Here is an 18,157-nt window from a genome sequence, read left to right on the forward strand (position 1 = left end):
GGTTAAGCAGCCCTCTTCCTTTGGTCTTTTTCTGCTTCTTCCTCCCTTTTTTCATGAGATTCCCACTACTATTCACGGGATTGGGACAAATCCCAACACAGAGCAACATGTCCTTGGGATATACCTCAACTTTAAGATTAGTTCCTTGACTTACCAGAGAGTTTTGTCAGCCCCCAGGCTCCCTTCCCTCAGGGTCCTGCCAATGCCCCCAGAGACTCCTTTGGTTGGTCCACACCAATGGCCCTCAGTGTCCCCACATTCCCCAGCTTCGTACTGTCTCACCACCACCCCAGTCACGCACGCAATAGACTTGGGAGTTTGGCGTCTTCCAGTTCCAAGAGAAGAGCCCCTTGATGGTCAACTCCAGATGCAGTCTTGTCCTGGGCAGTCTGGAGTATTTGCATACAGCTTACAGGGACCACCCGACCTGGGGTGGAGCAGGTTGCATTTTTCTTCTGAACCCAACTCCCCATTTTTAAAGCGAATGATGCTCATTCATTTCTCAAAAGGGTCGATCCAAATTCATCATTTTATTCTTTGCCACCAAAAACTGAATAGCATTTTGTACCATATAATTTAGAAAACTCCCTCACATTGACTCTCCTAGGCAATTAGGTTAGATTATCTCGTTTTTATATATCCCCTTTCCTCATGAGAGCCAGAAAGGCAAAAAAGGACTTGCCCCAAGTGAGAGCTTGACTAATATTTATCTACTGAATGAGAGAAGGCCAGGACTGCTACCTGCATGCCACTCTTACTTCTAAGGCAGATACATACGATGAAACCGATGACAATCACCGAACATTTGTACACGTGACTCTGGAAGGATGACGTGGGACAATCGATGATGGAGAGAATAGTAACCCACTGAAGGAGAAGCTCTCTCCTACAGAAGTCCATGTACAGAATATGCCCCCTACCAACCTATTCAGAAAGACAAACAGGAAAATAATAAGAGTATGCACTTACATAGTACTTACTATATACCAAGAATATATCATACATATATATATATGTATATATATGTTAACTCATTGAATCCTCACTACAACCCTATGAGGTAGATACTATTATTATCCTTACTATTATTATTATGTTACAGATGAAGAAGTCAAGACACAAAAAGGTTAAATAACTTACCTATAATCACACAACTAGAGTGGGATAGAGAGGGGATTTGAACCCAGGCCAATAGATCCATACTCTTAACCCTACACTTTCTGTATCTGGAAGAGCTACATGGAGTAGTCAAAAGACCCAGTGCTTTAGAGTTGGACAGTCATTCATTCACGTATTTGTTTAACAGAGATTCGTTGAGCACTTATGGACAGGACATAGTTCTGATGCTAAGGATATTGTGGAAAGTGTTTATATTCAAGGGGATGCTGATCGATAGTAAACAAGCTGTCAGACGGTGATAAATACTATGGAGAAAAATGAAGCAGAGTAGGTAAGATAGGGGATGCCTAGAGAAAGATGGAAGTTGCTCTTTTATGTAGAATCATAAGACAAGGCTTCACTAAGAAGGTGAGATTTGAGCAAAATCCCAAAGGGAGTGAGGGACTGAGCTTTGCAGAGAGTCAGGGGAGAAGCATCCTCACAGGGGGACAAATGCAAAGGCACCCCTCTCTGCCCCGAAAGGGGACATGCTTGGAGTGATGGAAGAATGACCAGGAGGTGTGCGTGGGTGGGGCAGAGTTAGGAAGGAGCAGCGTGGAAGAGATAGGGAAGAGTCCTCGCAGCCCCAGGTGAGGACCTTGGCTTTCATTCTGTGGGAAGATAAGAAGCTGAGGGAGGGTTTCAAGCAGAGAATGACATGACGGGACTTCAGGTTTGAATGGCTCACTCAGCCAACCGTGTTGAGATGATTTAAGGGCAGAAGCCCAAAGACCAGTTGGAAGGCTATTGTAAGAGATAATGGTATCCCACAAAAACTCCAGTGTGACTATTATTAGTGGCTGTTGGACTTTAGGCAAGTTAATAAACTCTCCTAGCAATAATGTCCACATCTATAAAAATAGGTATAAAAATATTTGCCTCTAGGGCTGTTGAGAGGACTAAAGAAGGTAAGTAAAAATGTTGGTACAAAAAAAAAAAAAACTCAATAAGAAACTCAGCTTCTCCTGGGTGCAGTGAGGATGCTCTATTCCATTCTCTCTCTCCCAGGCACCTCACCCTCCCTGGGTTCTCTGTTGCAGATTCTCAGCTGGCTGAGTGTCGGGGCCCCCCTGAAGTGGAGGGTGCCCCACTCTTCTCCCTCACCGAGGAGAGCTTCAAGGCCTGCCACCTGACCCTGACCCTCGATGATTACCTCTTCATCGCATTTGTGGGCTTCGTGGTCTCCATCGCATCCGTGGCCACCAACTTCCTCCTGGGCATCACAGCCAACTGCTGCCACCGTTGGAGCAAGGCCAGCGAGGAGGAAGAGATTTGACGTGGGTGCCTGGTGCTCCTCCATGCTGCCAATCACCACTGCCACTGACCTCCAGACGCCCTCCCTGGCTACCTGCTCTGGCCCTATGGTGACCTGGCCACCTCCGTCATGGCTCAAGCAAGGTCAGGAAACTGCTTTTGAATGAGCTTTTTCTGTGAGCCAGGCACTGTGCTAGGAACTGGCACTGTCAGATGAATCCACTGAGTCTCTGCCCTCAAGGCTCTTCCCTCTGTTAGAGGAGAGAGATTCCAAAACAATTCCCTCTAAGACAATTTGTCATCACTCTGAGCACAAAGCTGTGGGAGTGCAGAGAAGGGGCCCTCGGCTGTGCCTCAAAAACTCCAAAAGAATTACAAGAGTAGAGGTGATTCATGAGCTGGGTCATCAGAAACTGTTTTGTCAAATAGACCAGGAAATGTGGACATGCACAAATGACGGAAGCCAGAACACACGTGGTATGCTGACAACCACGAACAGCCCCTGCGACTTCAGCGTACAGAGGGGAGTGACACAGGACCGGAGCTTTCTCTCTGACACCCAGTCTGTCAGTGCTTGGGGCTGCCTGCTATTGCCTCTGGAGGCTGAGAACACCATGCCAACTCCCCTTGGCCGCCTCCTCCCAACAGCTACCAGGTGAGACCACCTCCCGGTTACTGCCCCCCATGCTACATGGTCCGTTGTAGCCTGCTGGCGAGGTCCTAGGTAGCAAGCCGAGGATGGACACCTTCAGTGCCCTATCTCCCACCCCTGTCTCCTGCCTCTCATTCCAGCTTTGGCTTCAGAAGAGAGAAGGAAGTAGGAGGTCCAGCAATGGGGCAGCAAGAGTCCTGGCACTAAGGGACTCCTAATCTCATGACTGTTCTTTCCACGGTGTTCACACCCAGGGGTCTCCCCAGGAGTGTGGGCTGCAGTCCTGTAGCATGATAGTACAGGACCGAAGGGAGAGAAGGCCACCACTGGGGAGATAATAGGAGGATTTGCTCTTTCTTCTAAGCAACTTACTCATTCATGCCTAAGGGTGAGAGAGCTATTAATTACTAAGCACTTTCCAGTGTCAGGCACTGTGACAAGCTCTCTCCACAGACAATTCCCTCTGATGCACACAACAATCTTTTGAGGTGAGCGTTGTAGTTCCCATTTTACATATGGAAGATTAAGGCTCAGAGAGGTTAAGATCATGAGCTACTTAGGAGCAAAATAAGTCTGCGCTCTTTCGACTAACTCCATCCACAGTTCCCTCTAACGTTACATAAATTCAAAGTCAAGTTGTGCTGCCGAAGCTCTTCATAAGAGCCAGCCACTTTTCTGGGCACTTTGGCATCTATCGATTCATTTATTTCAGTTCTCACAGCAACACTGCCTGGTGGTTTTTATTATTCCCATTTTACAGATGAATGAATTGTAGATAGTTGAGTATCTTACCCAAGGTTATCCGGATAAACTTCAGAAAGAAGGTGATACATAGCTCCATTCAGGGAAATTGTGTCTAATCAGTTGGTCAAAAATCAAGTAACTTCACGTGCAAAGCACAATTATCATCATCATCATCATCGCCATCTTCATCTTCACCATTGGTGTCATCAGCTTCATCATTTTTTCTGTATTTGTTCAACATTGGACAGCTCTTGAAGTGTTTTGGTATCATTCTCCTTGACTCTCCACAACTCTGTGTGGGAACCAAACAAACATCATTGTTCCTATTTTACATATGAAAAAATAGAGACTCAAGAGTAAGTGTGACTTGCCCAAGCAGCAGGGCTGGGACTTACCTCCAACTCGGTTCTCTTTCCAGTGCTGTCCCAGGTACTTGGGGAAGAGAATATCTAAGACAGCTAAGTAGTGGGGCCCTAGGATTCAGCAGCATGAACATCCCAGTAGATCAGCTAAATAAAGAGCAGTAAAACCCAGCTGCTATACATATTTAGATGTGCTCACAGTAGGGCAAATCTCAGCTGCGGAAACATAGAAGCAGCACAGATAATATCTGAATACGAGTCACCTGCCTTGCAATGTGTAAATAATGCATTAGAAATGGTGGCCATTTGAAAAATAACATTTCAAGAGACAGGAAGCTATTTTAACCCCTCCTACTCAAGCCCAGCTATGCTATGTTGCAAGAGATACAAAAGGTGCCTGATACAAAAAAAGCTGGGGGTGAGAACCTCTGCACAATAGGGGAAGATGTTAAGGCACAGTCCGACATGTTGGCAAAGCTGGCCAAGGTGAGAATTAAAACGAGTTTTCTACCTTATCCCCAGCTCCAATAGGCTTGCATCATTTCATCCTCTTGGCAGGTCTGAAAGGAATGAAGGAGAATAACATATCACCTTCCAAGAAGTCTTTCCTTACTCGTGCTCCCTGAGCTAGTCAATGAAAAGAATGCCAAGAAACTTTGTTAAGCACTTGAACTTTGTGTCTCCTGAATCTCGCTTACGACATCTGGGTCAGAGCTCTGCTCCTGTGACATCTGGAGCAGAACCGTGCCCTCTCTCTTCTTTTGCTATGTCTAGGGACAGGTGAACTGGAGCTACTGTCCACCAGTCAAGCTGTCAGATACATCTTTGTCCATTTCTCCCAAAGCTAAAGTATTTGAGGAGGAACTTGTAGAAATAATAGTCCTGACACAAATAGTTAAGCCTCCCACAGAGGGGCACCATATACATCTATGATAATCTCCTAGAGACTCTTGTTTGCTAAAATATAGTTAATATATTTTAAGATATATACTCTTTCTTCACATAGAACTAGAACCAAACAAGACACCAAATGCCCTCTTAAGATCCAATGTCCTTCCTGATGAGACTAATTAGTCCCTACTAATGGCAAACCTTTCTGAGTAGGTTACATGGCTTTTAAAGAACAGATGCTTTTCCAACTGCTAGAAGGTCCCCCCTAGTTAACTAAAGCACAATGAGGAAACTTCCTTAAGCCAAGGAATTCCGTTTCTCCCCTACCTCCCACCCTCAGCATCTTGTGTGGGCTATCAGAAGCAAGCTTCTAGAGGCACGCTTCTGGAGGGAATCTAGCAGTCCTGGTTAAAAACCATTCCCATAACGCCGCTGTCCCAGAACTCGTGGTGGTGATCCTACAAGGCTTCGTTCAGGTTTTTCCAGACAAGTCAACATGCAAGTGTTGAGGTATCTCTGAGTCCCTGTGTCTGTTCATGAGGTTCCATGTGTGTCGGGCATCTACGGATAGAGGCCGATCTCTGTGGAACCTGAGTTCAGTTCTTTCACATACTCTATTCGGTCCTATGTTTATTGCACTGCATTCTTATTACACTAAGACTGAATCCCACTAGGGCTGAGGTAGGGATAACAGCGCAGAAAATATAAAGAGAGAGAGATGTGGCTGAGGCAACCGTACGACAGCCTGACTGCTTCTCTCTGTTCTCTACCCCTCAAAGATTTGTTCTCATCACAGAAGCTTCCTTCATGCTGGGCCTGATGATATCAAAGTTTAACTAACCAGTAGGGCTGTGATGGTCAAGGTTTGGGGAAAAAAAAAATCCTTTAGAAAAGACCCCACATCTGCACCACACCATTCTATACCAGTTGCTTCCGGCCACCCTCAGACAAACCCTCATCTGTTTCCCTATTTCTATAGAGATATCCAGGGAACCCTGCAGAAATAGGTCCCCAGAGTTGCTATAGAGTTTGCTGACTCCTTTCAAGGTGGTTGGTGTATGAAATTTGAACGAACCAGAATAGATATTTCTCTTTGGCCATTAGGAAAGACCTACAGCGCCTATTTTCCCAATAGATGTCTTTGTTGCTATTGCTCTGACATCCTTTCTAGCTCTAGAAGAGTAGACATCTTTGTCCATTCCTCCCAAAGCTAGAAAAACCTGTCTGATCTCCCCACCCTAGAAGGAAGCAAAAGGGAAGTGAAGGAAGCAAGTTACAAGGTCTTGTGTAAATCGCCATCATGTTTGCAACACCAGGTGGAGAGATACAGATCCACAGAGCACCTGGTTTTTCTAAGCGCTGTCCTGTGGAGTGCTGAGGTCTGGGGCGGGAGGGTTAGGGAGGGGTGGGGAAAGAGAAGATGCCAATCTTTGTATGGAGACGATTTTATAACCATGCACTTTTGTAACTGTGAAGACTTTTCATAAATGTACGTTAATAATAAAGAGTGTATAGTTTAACAAATTTTCTAAAGAGTTGTGAAGAGGAGGGAGAGGGAGGGAGGCAGGAAAAGAAAGAGGGCGAGAAAGGAACTAGACGGAAACAAGAGAATATGTGCCAAAATGTACACACAAAAGGTCTATGGGAGGGAGTAGACGGGAATAATTAGGAGATGTGCCAGCTATGGAGGGGCATGTGTGGGAGGAGAAGGAATATCACAGAAGCATATTTCTACCGGGCAAAAAAGAATACGCGTGTGTCTGTATGCATACACCCCTATGTGTAGGCATATTTTGGTGCCTGAAATTATACAAAGAAAAGAACATATGTCTTATACATGTTGATGTTTGCAGCTTGGGTCATCTATAAAACATGCCAAGGCAAGTGGGTGTGCCTGCCTAGTTAGCATCACTAAGGAGTGTGTGTCAGGGAGATGGTCCACGCCAGTTACAGGGCCAAAAATACACTAGCTCGGGCATACAGGTAAACCAGGCATCTAAATGCATGGTATAGAGGGTGGATGAGGCCATCGCTGGAGTAGGTTCAGTCTCTGTTCTCACAGATTTAAAAAAAAAAGGGAAGGGAATCTAAACCTCCTGAGTCTTGCAAGTGTTGCCTACATACCATTAGAAATGAGACGTTTGGGCAGTGTACTTTGAGAACAGAGACAGAAAGAAAAGGAGCAAAGTTTATTTCTATAAGTGCACTGGCAGCCATTTTTAACCCAGTACTCTAAAGAGGAAGTGGCTCTGAGCAGGAAGTGAATTCCAGCAGGAAATGGCTCTAAGCAGGAAGAGGATTCAAGCAGGAAGTGGATTCAAGCAGGAAGCAGTTCCTTCCACCAATCTATACTTTAACCTCCTTCTAGTTCTCGCACTCCAATCACCATAAGGTACAGACAAACTCACAGAGTAAAGCCACTAAAGGGAACACAGGCACTAAATCAGAACAGATAGAAAAACAAAGAACATGCCCAACCATAACCAGGGAGGCCAAGCCTTTCTCTTATAAGTAAGTACTTAATGAAGTACTTCTCACAGAAATTCAAAATTTGTGTATCTCATGCAGTGCTGTCCCTAGTACCAGACATATACCTAGCAACTGATGATGATGATGATGATGATGATGATGATGTAACATTTATTGAGCATGTAATATGTGCTGGATGCTGTTCTAAGCCATATCCATGGATTAATTCACTTAATTCTCACAATAATCCAAGATAGATACTATTATTATACCCATTTATAGATGAGGGAACTGAGGCTCAAACAAGTTAATATGTGCTCAAAGTCACACAGCAAGTAAATAGTAGATCTCTGTTTAAACACTCCATAATACCTGGGAACTAAGTGACTTCAGAGAACAAGAACAATATGAGACATTAAAGAAAATCTAGCCTCAATCAGAAGTAAGCTTTTAGCCACAAAGTTCCTCTACAATTAGTTGGTGAAAGCAAATCGGAAGGTAATAGGTAAAACCAACACACAACCTGTATGTTTCATGGCATATAGCTTTGATTACTGCATTGGTCAAGTCAAGATAGGCTGATTCTGATAACAGGTGATTCCAAAATCTCAACCAAAAAAAAAGGTTTGTTTACTGGATTACTTAACACAATAAAGGCTTATTTCCTGATTATGTCATATTTCAATGCGTGTCAAAGGTTCTGCTCCACACTATTATTAAAGGACCCAGGTTCCTTCCATCTAATGTCTCTGCCATCCCTGAGGCCACAGAGCCCTCCACTGTATCCTCTGCAGTGTGGAAGACATCAAGGGATATTTTGGAGGGCCTAAGATGAAAGTATTGCACATTAATTCCAGCCATATTTCATCGACTGGAACTCAGTCCTATGGCTCCATTTAACCTCAAGGGAGTAGACTAGTATGTACCTGGAAGGCAAGGGGTTTGGTAAACCCCACCAGTCTCTACTGGTCACCAAATACCTGTTTCAATCTTCCTCCCATATTTATCTTGTCACCACATCCAGCTCAAAGCTCAAGATCACCAAAAATGATTTTCCATTGGGTCTTTTTGTGGTCCAGTGACCTATGAACTAAAAAGGAAATTTACCACCCACCTACTTACACATACCCAATATATAATGGTGACACGAGGGCAGAGCAATGGCAAATTAAAACCCTTGTTTGAAAGGGAGAAACAAAAACACACAGCAGTCATGGTCCATAGCAATTCTGCAATCTCGGTGGACAAGCACTACGAAGGCCTCTGAGCAAGTTTCTTTATTAGACCCTGATTCTACTTTCTGGTAAGAACTCCTGTGTCCGTCATTCTCTGTCACCTCTGACTTCTCTCTTGGAAGGTCTCCCTTTTTTATTATCCACAATGGCCACATCTAAAGTGGGTATTGGGGAGCATGCACTCTTTGGGGGTTGCCCATCTTCTTCAACCAGCCTCCTACTGGTGCAAGCATGCTGGCTTGAAATTTTTAGGTCTCAAGGATCAAAAGCTTTTTGATTCCACGTTCATAGTTTCTTAGCAATTCGCCTCCCTTAAAAACTTGGTATACTTTTATGCTATTTGCTTCCACTAAGTTCCCTGTTTCAGTGCACACACAAAGTTCTTTCTAATAAGCATTTTCAAGCCTACCTTGATTCCTTGCTTTGTCTTCTCTGGCATCTTCTCTCTTGATGGCAACCTTGCTATTATCTGAAACAATAGATAATAAGGCCACGTTCTTGTTATTTGTTTCCACTTGGCTAAGTTAGTTTAACTGAAAATTTTTAGTAGGTCTTTTTGCTCAAAGCTTTTTTCAGTTTTATCTCTTATCGTGTAGGTCTAGAAACAGACAGCTTTTCTAATTTTATCTCATCATTTATGTCTAGAAATAGTCATTTTCCAATTCTTTAATGCTCCAAACTTTTTTACTTTCTCTATCTTCCTTTTAATTGCTATTTTAAAACATTAGAAACCTGATTTGGATTCATTTGGGCTGAGACCAAAATGTTTGAAGCACACAAACAATCATGCAACATGAATTTTGTAAAGCAGATGAACCTCCTCTTTGAAAAGTGGTCATTGTGATGAGAGGTAAGGAAACTGAGAAAAAATGTTACCTATGGCATTCAGATGTCAAATGCCTACCAGAAATGACTATGGCCAGAATAGATTTGCCATTAGAGGGATAAGAGGAATTGGTGGGAAAGAATTATTGCCCACGCACAGTGGTTAAGAGGCTCTCTAAGGAGGAAAAGTTGGCTGTGTTGTGTCGCCGGTCATTACCCCCAACCCACTCACCATAGAGAGCAGAGATCATAAGGCTACTATGAGACGGTTATGAAATAAAGAATATTATCAGGTGTGTCTGCTCCCCCAGCTTTACATTTAGCTCATGGAATCATTCAGGAATACACAGCATGGAGTTCTCAAGAATACATAATGTGGCTGATTTTTACAACTCTGAGGATTCTACTCCTATAGCTGAACCGGTATTCAAAAAAGATCTCTATGTATATAAATTAAAAGCCAAAGCTATGGAAATGGTTGATATAAGAATCTTAGCTAGTCAAGAGTTACATTCCCATATAAAGAAGGAGTTGTGTCTTTATTTGTTCAAAAATATTGATCACACGTCTCCATGTGCTGGGCACATGTATCAAGTGTTGGGTATATGGCAATAATAAGATAAAGTCCTTTGATGCCAACTTTCTATGTGGGGGTGGAAGCGGGGATGGAGGTAGATCAGACAATAAACAAGAATAATAAATAATTCCAGATTAAGTGCTGAAAAAAAAAAAATACAGCAGGAAGAGGGTTGGGGAATGAGGTTGAAAAGTAAGTCCAGATCAAGTAGATACTTGCAGGCCCTGGTCAGACTTCACATTTAAAGTAAATACTATAGGAAACCACTGAGGAGTTTTAAGCAGGGAATGACATGATCTGATTGTATTTTTCAAAGATCATTCTGGATCCTATATGGAAAATGTTCAATAAGTAGGAAAAAGCATAAGCTGAGACACCAGAGAAGGGCCTTCTGCATCTGTTTATTGAAAGATGTTCTAAGGGTCACCAATCAATGTTGGTGGTGGATAAGGGGACAAATAGAGGATATACTCTAGAGGCAGAGCCAGTGGGACTTGCTGATACATTGGATATGGGGAGAGAGAACAAAAAAGGAATCAAGGAAACCTCCTATTTTTTTTTTTTTTTTTTTACTTAGCTATATAGCCATGCTCAGCAAGACCTAAGTAACAGGAAGGCTGTCTTAATTCTTTGCGGGGAAAAAGCCAACAGACAGCCAATAATCAGTAAGTCAGAAAACCCTGATGAGTAAGTTGGAACAGGGAAGGAGGAAGCAGATAAACAAACAGATTCATAAGGACGGGAAACAACCCAAACCTAAGTGCCCAGAGACAAGGCTAGAAAAATCTGGACATACAGCATTGGTTTAAATTCTCTGTATCCCTCTGAGTGGATCTTAAACTGAGCCATGGAGCCTCAGGAACTGGAGTTCAAGCCAAAATAATCAGCAGCATTTTCAGAGGACAAATAGATTCATATCCACAGTGGTGCTCTGGAGGCAGAGTATCAACCTGAAGTGATTTCCTAGAATGAAAGTGTAAGGCTCCCTCAGCCGCAGACAAAGATGCAAATCCAGGAAACAAATTATGTTCGAGATAGTCCCAGATATGTTCAAAATGGGAATATTACACAGAATCATATTTTAAAAAATGGGAATGAACAGCTTGTACTCATCTTAGCCAAGGAATGAAAGACTGTGGTGACAAGTAGGGTCTCTCAGGATGGCACTAAATACTGTGAAGATTCCCAACCACTGCAGACTTTTGCGCCTTTACATTTACACTGCACCGAGGGCTTTACCTGCAATATCTCACTGACGTCTCGCTGGCAGATAGCTACTACTGAGAAATGCAAAGCATAATTTAAGAGCATGGACTTGGGAGCCACAGTGCCTGGGTTCAAATCACATAACTGCCACTTGCCACTTGCCAGCCATGTGACCTCGGGTGGGTGATGTCATCTCTTTGTGTCTGAATTCCTCTGACTGTGAATTTGGAAGGATAATGGTAGCCACTTTGTAAGGTCTCTGAGAGGACTGAATGAGTTCGCATATATAAAGTGCTTAGAACTAGGCCCGGCACAGAGTGATATTCAATTAGTGACAGCCACTTCTACTAGCTTCTCTCTGTTGCGTGGAAAGAACTCGAAGATGAGAGATGTTTAAGCAACTTATCTAACATCACACAGCTGAAATGTGACAAAGCCAGGGCTTTAATCTACGCCTGTCCTCCAGACCCAGGGTGCTAAGCTACTGTCATATACCAGATAAGTTATGTTGGCCAGATGTGACAGCTAGTCCCCGAACGTGGGACCGAGTGAACCATGCCTCCAATACTGATGCCTTTGAGTAGTCCACTCTCAAACTGAATCGGGACCAGCCTTGTGACTCAATTTAACCAAAGGAAGGTAGCAGAAGTGATGCTGTGGCAATTCCAGACCAGATCTTTAAGAGGCCCCGGCAGCTTCTGCTTTCATGCTCTTGGGAGCCCCGAGCTCCTGCAGATCAAGTCTGACCCATGGAGACAAACAGAGAGTCTAGAGACCACATAGAGAGAAAAGAGGCTCAGCCACTCGTGCCAGCTGAGCCCGGCTTTCCAGCCAATCCCCTCCAGGCACCAGATACCAGACACATCACTGGATCCATGCTGAACACGCCACACCAAGCCATCCTCTGACAACGGCCCCTGGCAGATCCCAAGAAGGACCAACAAAACTGTCCAGCTTAGCGGCAGCACTGACGACTGTTAAATGAATTAAACAAGGTGGCCATTAGACCGAGGTGGCTTTGATGCCTTAGTACCATACGTACTTCAGCAAACCAAAACCTAAGTCAATAAATGCCTCACGGTTAAGAAATCAAAACCTAAGGACAGCCAATCACAAACAGCCGACCAGGCTTTTCCAAGTAAGGCAACTGCTTAAGCTACAGGCAATCAAATAATTTTCTTGCTTTGCTTCTTCACCTTCTCTTTAAAGTCTTGCTTCTAGCCCTTGTGGGAGGAGCGTCCTAACCACTTCTGGTTTGGTGCTGCTTGGTTCAAATTGATTGTTGCGCACATAAACTCTTAAATTTTAATATGCCTTGGTTTCTCTTTTACCACAACGAATTTATTGTTTTAAGCCTCTATATTGGGGCTGTTTGTTATACAACAATACACAACTGAAGCACCAGTCCATGAAGAAAAGACTTATTGGGGACAAAAATGTGTCCGCAACATAAGACTGAAACCCACAGTGATGATTCCATCCCTGAAGCAAGCAGTGTAGTTAGTGGGTATGAGCCACCCAAGTTCAAGTCCTGCCGTTGCCACTTCCTAACTGCTAGATAAGTTATTCAGTATTCCCCTTCTCTCGATAATGGGGAATAATGAATAACCTATCTCACTGTGTTATAGTAGTGATTCAATAATATAATCCCTATTGATGAAGCTGGAATAGTGCCTAGAACATCAAAAGAAATCAACGAAAAATTAGCTAGTGCTATTTTTCATTATTAAAAATAATATAATTATTCTGGAGCGATTAAATTTGCCAATGCCAAGAACAGGTGAAATCTCCAGTTCTAGTTTCTAACTTTTCCAAGAAGAATGCCACTGGAAATTTCCGTCATTTCTCTTTGCTTTGGGAAATGCCAGTACACGATATTGTAAAGACATGACTATTAAAAGAGTTTGACGAGGACAACAAAAATTAATAAAGAGGAAAAGATTACAATTTATCTCATACTGGTCTTCAAGATTACCGACAACCCAAGCTACTACTGCAAAATATCATTGTTACAGAGAAACACATCCCGGTGGCATGTTTTCTCCCAATGGAAAAGTAGTTTATGACACAGACACAAAGTAGCATGTGACTCCTTCTGGGCAAATAGTTTAAAATCTGACCCCACCCACAAGAGGGAAAGAATACTGAGCTTCCAGAAGTAATGCAGCCGCCAAAGGAAGCACAGATGCAAACACGAAGCCTGTGATCTACAGAGAGGGGAGCAGCTGCTCTGCACAGTCACTACGTTGATGAACAGATAAAGGGGAAGCAAAGCCTTCCTTAGAAATAAAGGTAGCTTCTAAATATTACTTGAAGCAAATGTTAAATCATCAGCCTTAGAGATGAGACCCATCAGCAGACTTTGGGGGAAGTGGAGCCAGGCACTGAGATCTGAGCCTGTGATATGTCCTGTATCACTCCAAAGAAGATGTGTCATCAATTGGAAATTGTTCCTTGTTTTGCTACAGACCTTCCTCTTCTGTCATTTGTGATATATGGATTTCTGGATTGCATGAATCTTTTCTCATTTAGTAGTCTTGGAATTCTGCTGCCCAAGGCTGGTTAACGCGCGCGCGCACACACACAAACACACACACACACAAACACACACACACACACAAGGATACAACCCACTCTCTGAATTCCTCCTCAAAGAACTTATTTATGTCTGTCTGGAAGTACTACGAGTTACTCAAGGAGGCTGGTAATTATAGAAGGCAGCTGTAGTGAAGTAGAAGAAACCCTGGGCTAGAATTCAAGAGACTTATTCACTCAATAAATACTTGCCGAGGCTCTGGTATGGGCAAGGCAATGTCAGGTTCATGAAAGAATGACCGAAGACCGGAGACCAGAATCCCCACTTCAAACCTTATCCACAGTGCCCAGCACAGGACTGGGTGTGCAGCAGCTTTTCAACAAATGTTCATTAAACCAAATGAATCTTGCCATTAACTCACAAGTAAATTTCCCTCTTCAGGGTTCAGATGCTGCCTCTAATTCAAAAAAAAAAAAAAGTGGATTAGAGCAGCATTTCTCAAGCTTTCATGTGCATAATAGTTCCCTGGGGGTCTTGCTAAAGTGCAGATGCTATATCAGTAAGTTTGCAAGGATCTAGGAGTTGCATTTGTAACAAGCCTCCAGCATCACTGGTCCACGGACAACATGTCAGGTGATCTCTCTGAGAGAGTCTGGATACAACTGTGGGGTCCTCCAACTCTACATTTTTCAATTGTGGAAAACACTAGAGATCCTAACCATGGGGGGAAAAAACGAGAAAGAGAAGTTGGGAGCTGGGCGTGGTGCCCAGATGGACCCAGAAGGTTTGTAGAGGCTTCTAGGGCCAGCAGGAAAAGTCCGCTCTTTCGTCACAATGCACAAATAAAGCTTTTGGTGTCTGTAAAAAGAATCGAGGATAATTTTGCTGGCTCGGAAGGCTGTCTCTCTTAATGATTCTTCCTGTTTTTCTCAGCCCGATCCAAGAGAATGAGAAGACAGCCCTGGTGAAAGTCAGCCGAGGTCAGATAGGTCCCTGGAGAGTGATGCTTTCAGCCACACTTGAGGAGGATGAAGCAGATGGAGGCCAGCCCCACACCCAAGCCTGCCTAGTTCTAGACCCACTCCTTGACCCTTCCACCCCAATACCAGAGTATCAGGGTGACAGGGGACCCAGGATGGGAAGCTCGATTTCACATTCATTATGACCCCTGTGTGTGTCAAAGCACTGGATGCCCCAGACAATAGCAAGGCCCTCTAGGAGCTTGTAGTCTAATAGGGGAGGGATGGTACAATCACAGGAAGACAGATGACAGCACAGACTGCCACCAAGGACACAACAAAAACACCCACAAGTAGCACAGAAATTTACAGACGTGAGAGATCAAATTCCCCTAAAAACATCAGGGAAAACTACGTGGAGAAGGGGAGACCTGAAACTCGAAGATGGATGTGGGCATCTCAAGCGAAGATGGAGGTGAGGGTGTTCCAGGTAGCGGAAAGTAGGAGAGAAGACACGAAGGAAGGAGGTGCCGTGTGTGGCCCAGAATCCGATATGGCAGGAACAAAAGCATTTGTGGAAGGGAAGCCTGTCGTGAAAGGGCTGGGACTCCCAGGGAGCATCTTTAAGGACTTAGGTCTCTCTTTCCCATCATTGGATCTGGTAGGAGCCCCACATACACACATGCTTACTTGGCCCATTTTTAGGATTGTACCTGCAAAAATGGTACCCAGAGTATATCCATGGCGATCCATTCACTCGGCAATCTTTTACTGAACCCCTAATATGTGTGAAGCTCTATTTGAGGTGCTGGGAATACAAGGGAGGCCAGACATGTTCTCAAGAGCCAGGCAAACAACGAGTAACATGAGACAGTAGGAAGAACATAGGATCTGAAAGTAGAGATGTCTGGGGTGCGAATCCTAGCTGGGTGCTATGAATGAAAGATTTCACATCTCTGGGCCTCGGTCTCTGCCGCCCTGATGGGAATAATTACACCCATGCTACAGGGTTGTTGTGGAAATTAACCCACGGGCAAAGAACCTCAGAATGGGCTGGCACACTGCAGGCGTTCACTGCCCGGCTGTTCTGTATTCAGCCGTAAAGAAAGGAGACTGGACTAATCCCCAGGGTCCCTTTCAACTCAATATTCTGTTTTGGCTGTTCTAAGACTCTGTGGCACCTGTAGCTGTGCCCACTGACCAGGGGTCTGGCACACCCCATCAATGAAGCCTGTACCCCTCCCTAGATGAGAAGCCTCTCCCAGGAAGCAGGCCAGGCGATTAGGCAGCCATTCATCAGGCTGCCACCCTCCCTGGCCGTGGCGCCAGCAGGCCAGGCAGTGTTCTGGCTGCTTAGCTGCCCGGATCAACTTCCTCACCACTCCACCAACCGGTTGCCATGGCAGTGAACCCCAAGAGACATCTAAGAGTGGCCAGCGGCAAAGAAGAAGGTTCTGTTCCTCTGAATCAATCTGACTCAATCTTGGTCGATTTTAAGGTCCTGGAGTGAGAAATAACAATCGAAATTTACTAAGTGCTTTTTCGATACTAGACAATATGTTAAGTGCTTTTCATCAGTTACCACATTTCACACTCATGATGACGCTGTGAAGCAGGTGTCCTCATCTGCACTTAGCAAAACATTAAACAGGTTCAGAGAGATGAGTATCAGCGTCACACAGGTAGTCAGTGAAATTAGAACACAGTTGCACCCCCCACCCCGCTCTCAAGCAGAGGTCGAAGGATTCCAAGGCCTCTGCTTTTCCACATGCCACCGTTTTCCCAGCCATCTGAGCTTTCGCAAAAGCTGGTGGCATTGTCCCCCAGGCCTGAACGTTCCTGAGGGCTCAAGGGGGCAGCTGTAGAGAATTGACACTCCAAGTCCCTCTAGGACCAAGAATTCCTCAGGGACAAAGCCAGGTTACACTGACAGTGAGCTACTCAGACAGCTGCCAAAAAGTATGTTGTTGAATTCCTAACGCAATCCCAATCTCAAATACTCAGCCTGCTTCTCTCAAAAAAAAAAAGTGAAAATGTTGGCGTCCACACCAACACATCTCTTAATGATGTCTCACATCTGGATGCAGCCCAATATTTGATGACATCTGTCAGACTCTATCGCAACATTTGATTCTAAAGAGCAAGGTCCCTATATTTAGGCACAAGGTGGCAACTGGCAAATTCTGGCTTTAGCTCCAGGGCTTTGCCTAGCTGGAGGGGACACATCCCAGTCACCCAAGGAAATCAGCCCTCTCCCTAAACTCAAATGCTGGGAAACTCACTGAAGAACAGCTTAGATTTCCTTCCCTGTCACCTACTCCCCACCCCCCTGACCCCCCCAGCGGCATAGCTGCCAAGCTGTTGAGTCCAAACACTGGGAACCCATGACGTGGGAAAATCCGGCAGTCTTCGGTGGCCACGGACATCTGGATTCCCGAACCCCAGGCAGCCAGCTGAGAGGAGCCAGCGGGCGCAAGGAAGCTTGGGAAAGCATTTGGAGGGACTTCTGCCAAGTCGTGTCCCTCCTGAACAAACACATGCCCCACGATCTAGGGGTCACCCAAACCATGTTTACCTATGCCTAGAGCAGTCAGTTGATTAATTAACTCAGTGGGTGTCCTTTGCCCCCTAAATCATCACTGCTTGGGGCCTCCATTTCCTTATCTATAAAATGTAAGAATTAGACTGGTTGGTTTTTAAGGCTTTTTCCTGCTCTGACTCTTTCGGATTCTGGGATTCTACTGTAAAAGAACAGGAAAAACACAGGGGTTAGCTCCAGTGCCAGCGATGGCCAAGTCCCTCTCCACCTCCGAGCTTCGGTTCTCTTATGTAGTTAGAAGAGAGGGTGGGCTAGATGACCTCGCAGTCCTCCACAGCTCTGTCATTTCAGAAACCAGAAGACGTCCTTGACACACCGCTCCCTTGCCACCTGCATGCACTCTACCGCACTTCCAAGACCGACGCCACCTCTGCACGTCCACCATCAGCTGCCAGGAGCCTCCCAAGTGGTCCAGCAACACCCACCACCTCCTCCCCCATCCATTCTCCTCCAGGCATCCACAGCGATGTTTCTTTTCAAAACACGAATCTGCTATATCATCGGCCCCCTGCTGATGCGGATTCCCATTGCTTTTAGGATAAAGAACAAAAAACCTCAGTGCAGCCCAAAGGGCCCACAGGGCTAACGGAGGCCAACCCTCCAGCCTGGTGTCACATCACCCTCCCCTTCCCTCTGCTCACCTGCCACCCGGCCTTCCTTTACCGCCTTCATGAGCAAAACTTCCTACAG

The 18,157-nt window shown here is 44.8% G+C and overlaps 1 protein-coding gene across 1 annotated transcript in view; it reads left to right on the forward strand.

Moving 5' to 3' along the window:
- Positions 1-2,434, forward strand: part of LRRC55 (leucine rich repeat containing 55) — a 6,006-nt gene extending 3,572 nt beyond the window's left edge. Inside the window, exon 2 of the mRNA XM_006905991.1 lies at positions 2,199-2,434. Coding sequence (XP_006906053.1) covers positions 2,199-2,434 — 236 coding nt within the window. The remainder of the gene's footprint in view (positions 1-2,198) is intronic.
- Positions 2,435-18,157: the final 15,723 nt, after the last annotated feature.

Source organism: Pteropus alecto, unplaced genomic scaffold, assembly GCF_000325575.1.
Source record: "Pteropus alecto unplaced genomic scaffold, ASM32557v1 scaffold91, whole genome shotgun sequence".
Taxonomy (NCBI): domain Eukaryota; kingdom Metazoa; phylum Chordata; class Mammalia; order Chiroptera; family Pteropodidae; genus Pteropus; species Pteropus alecto.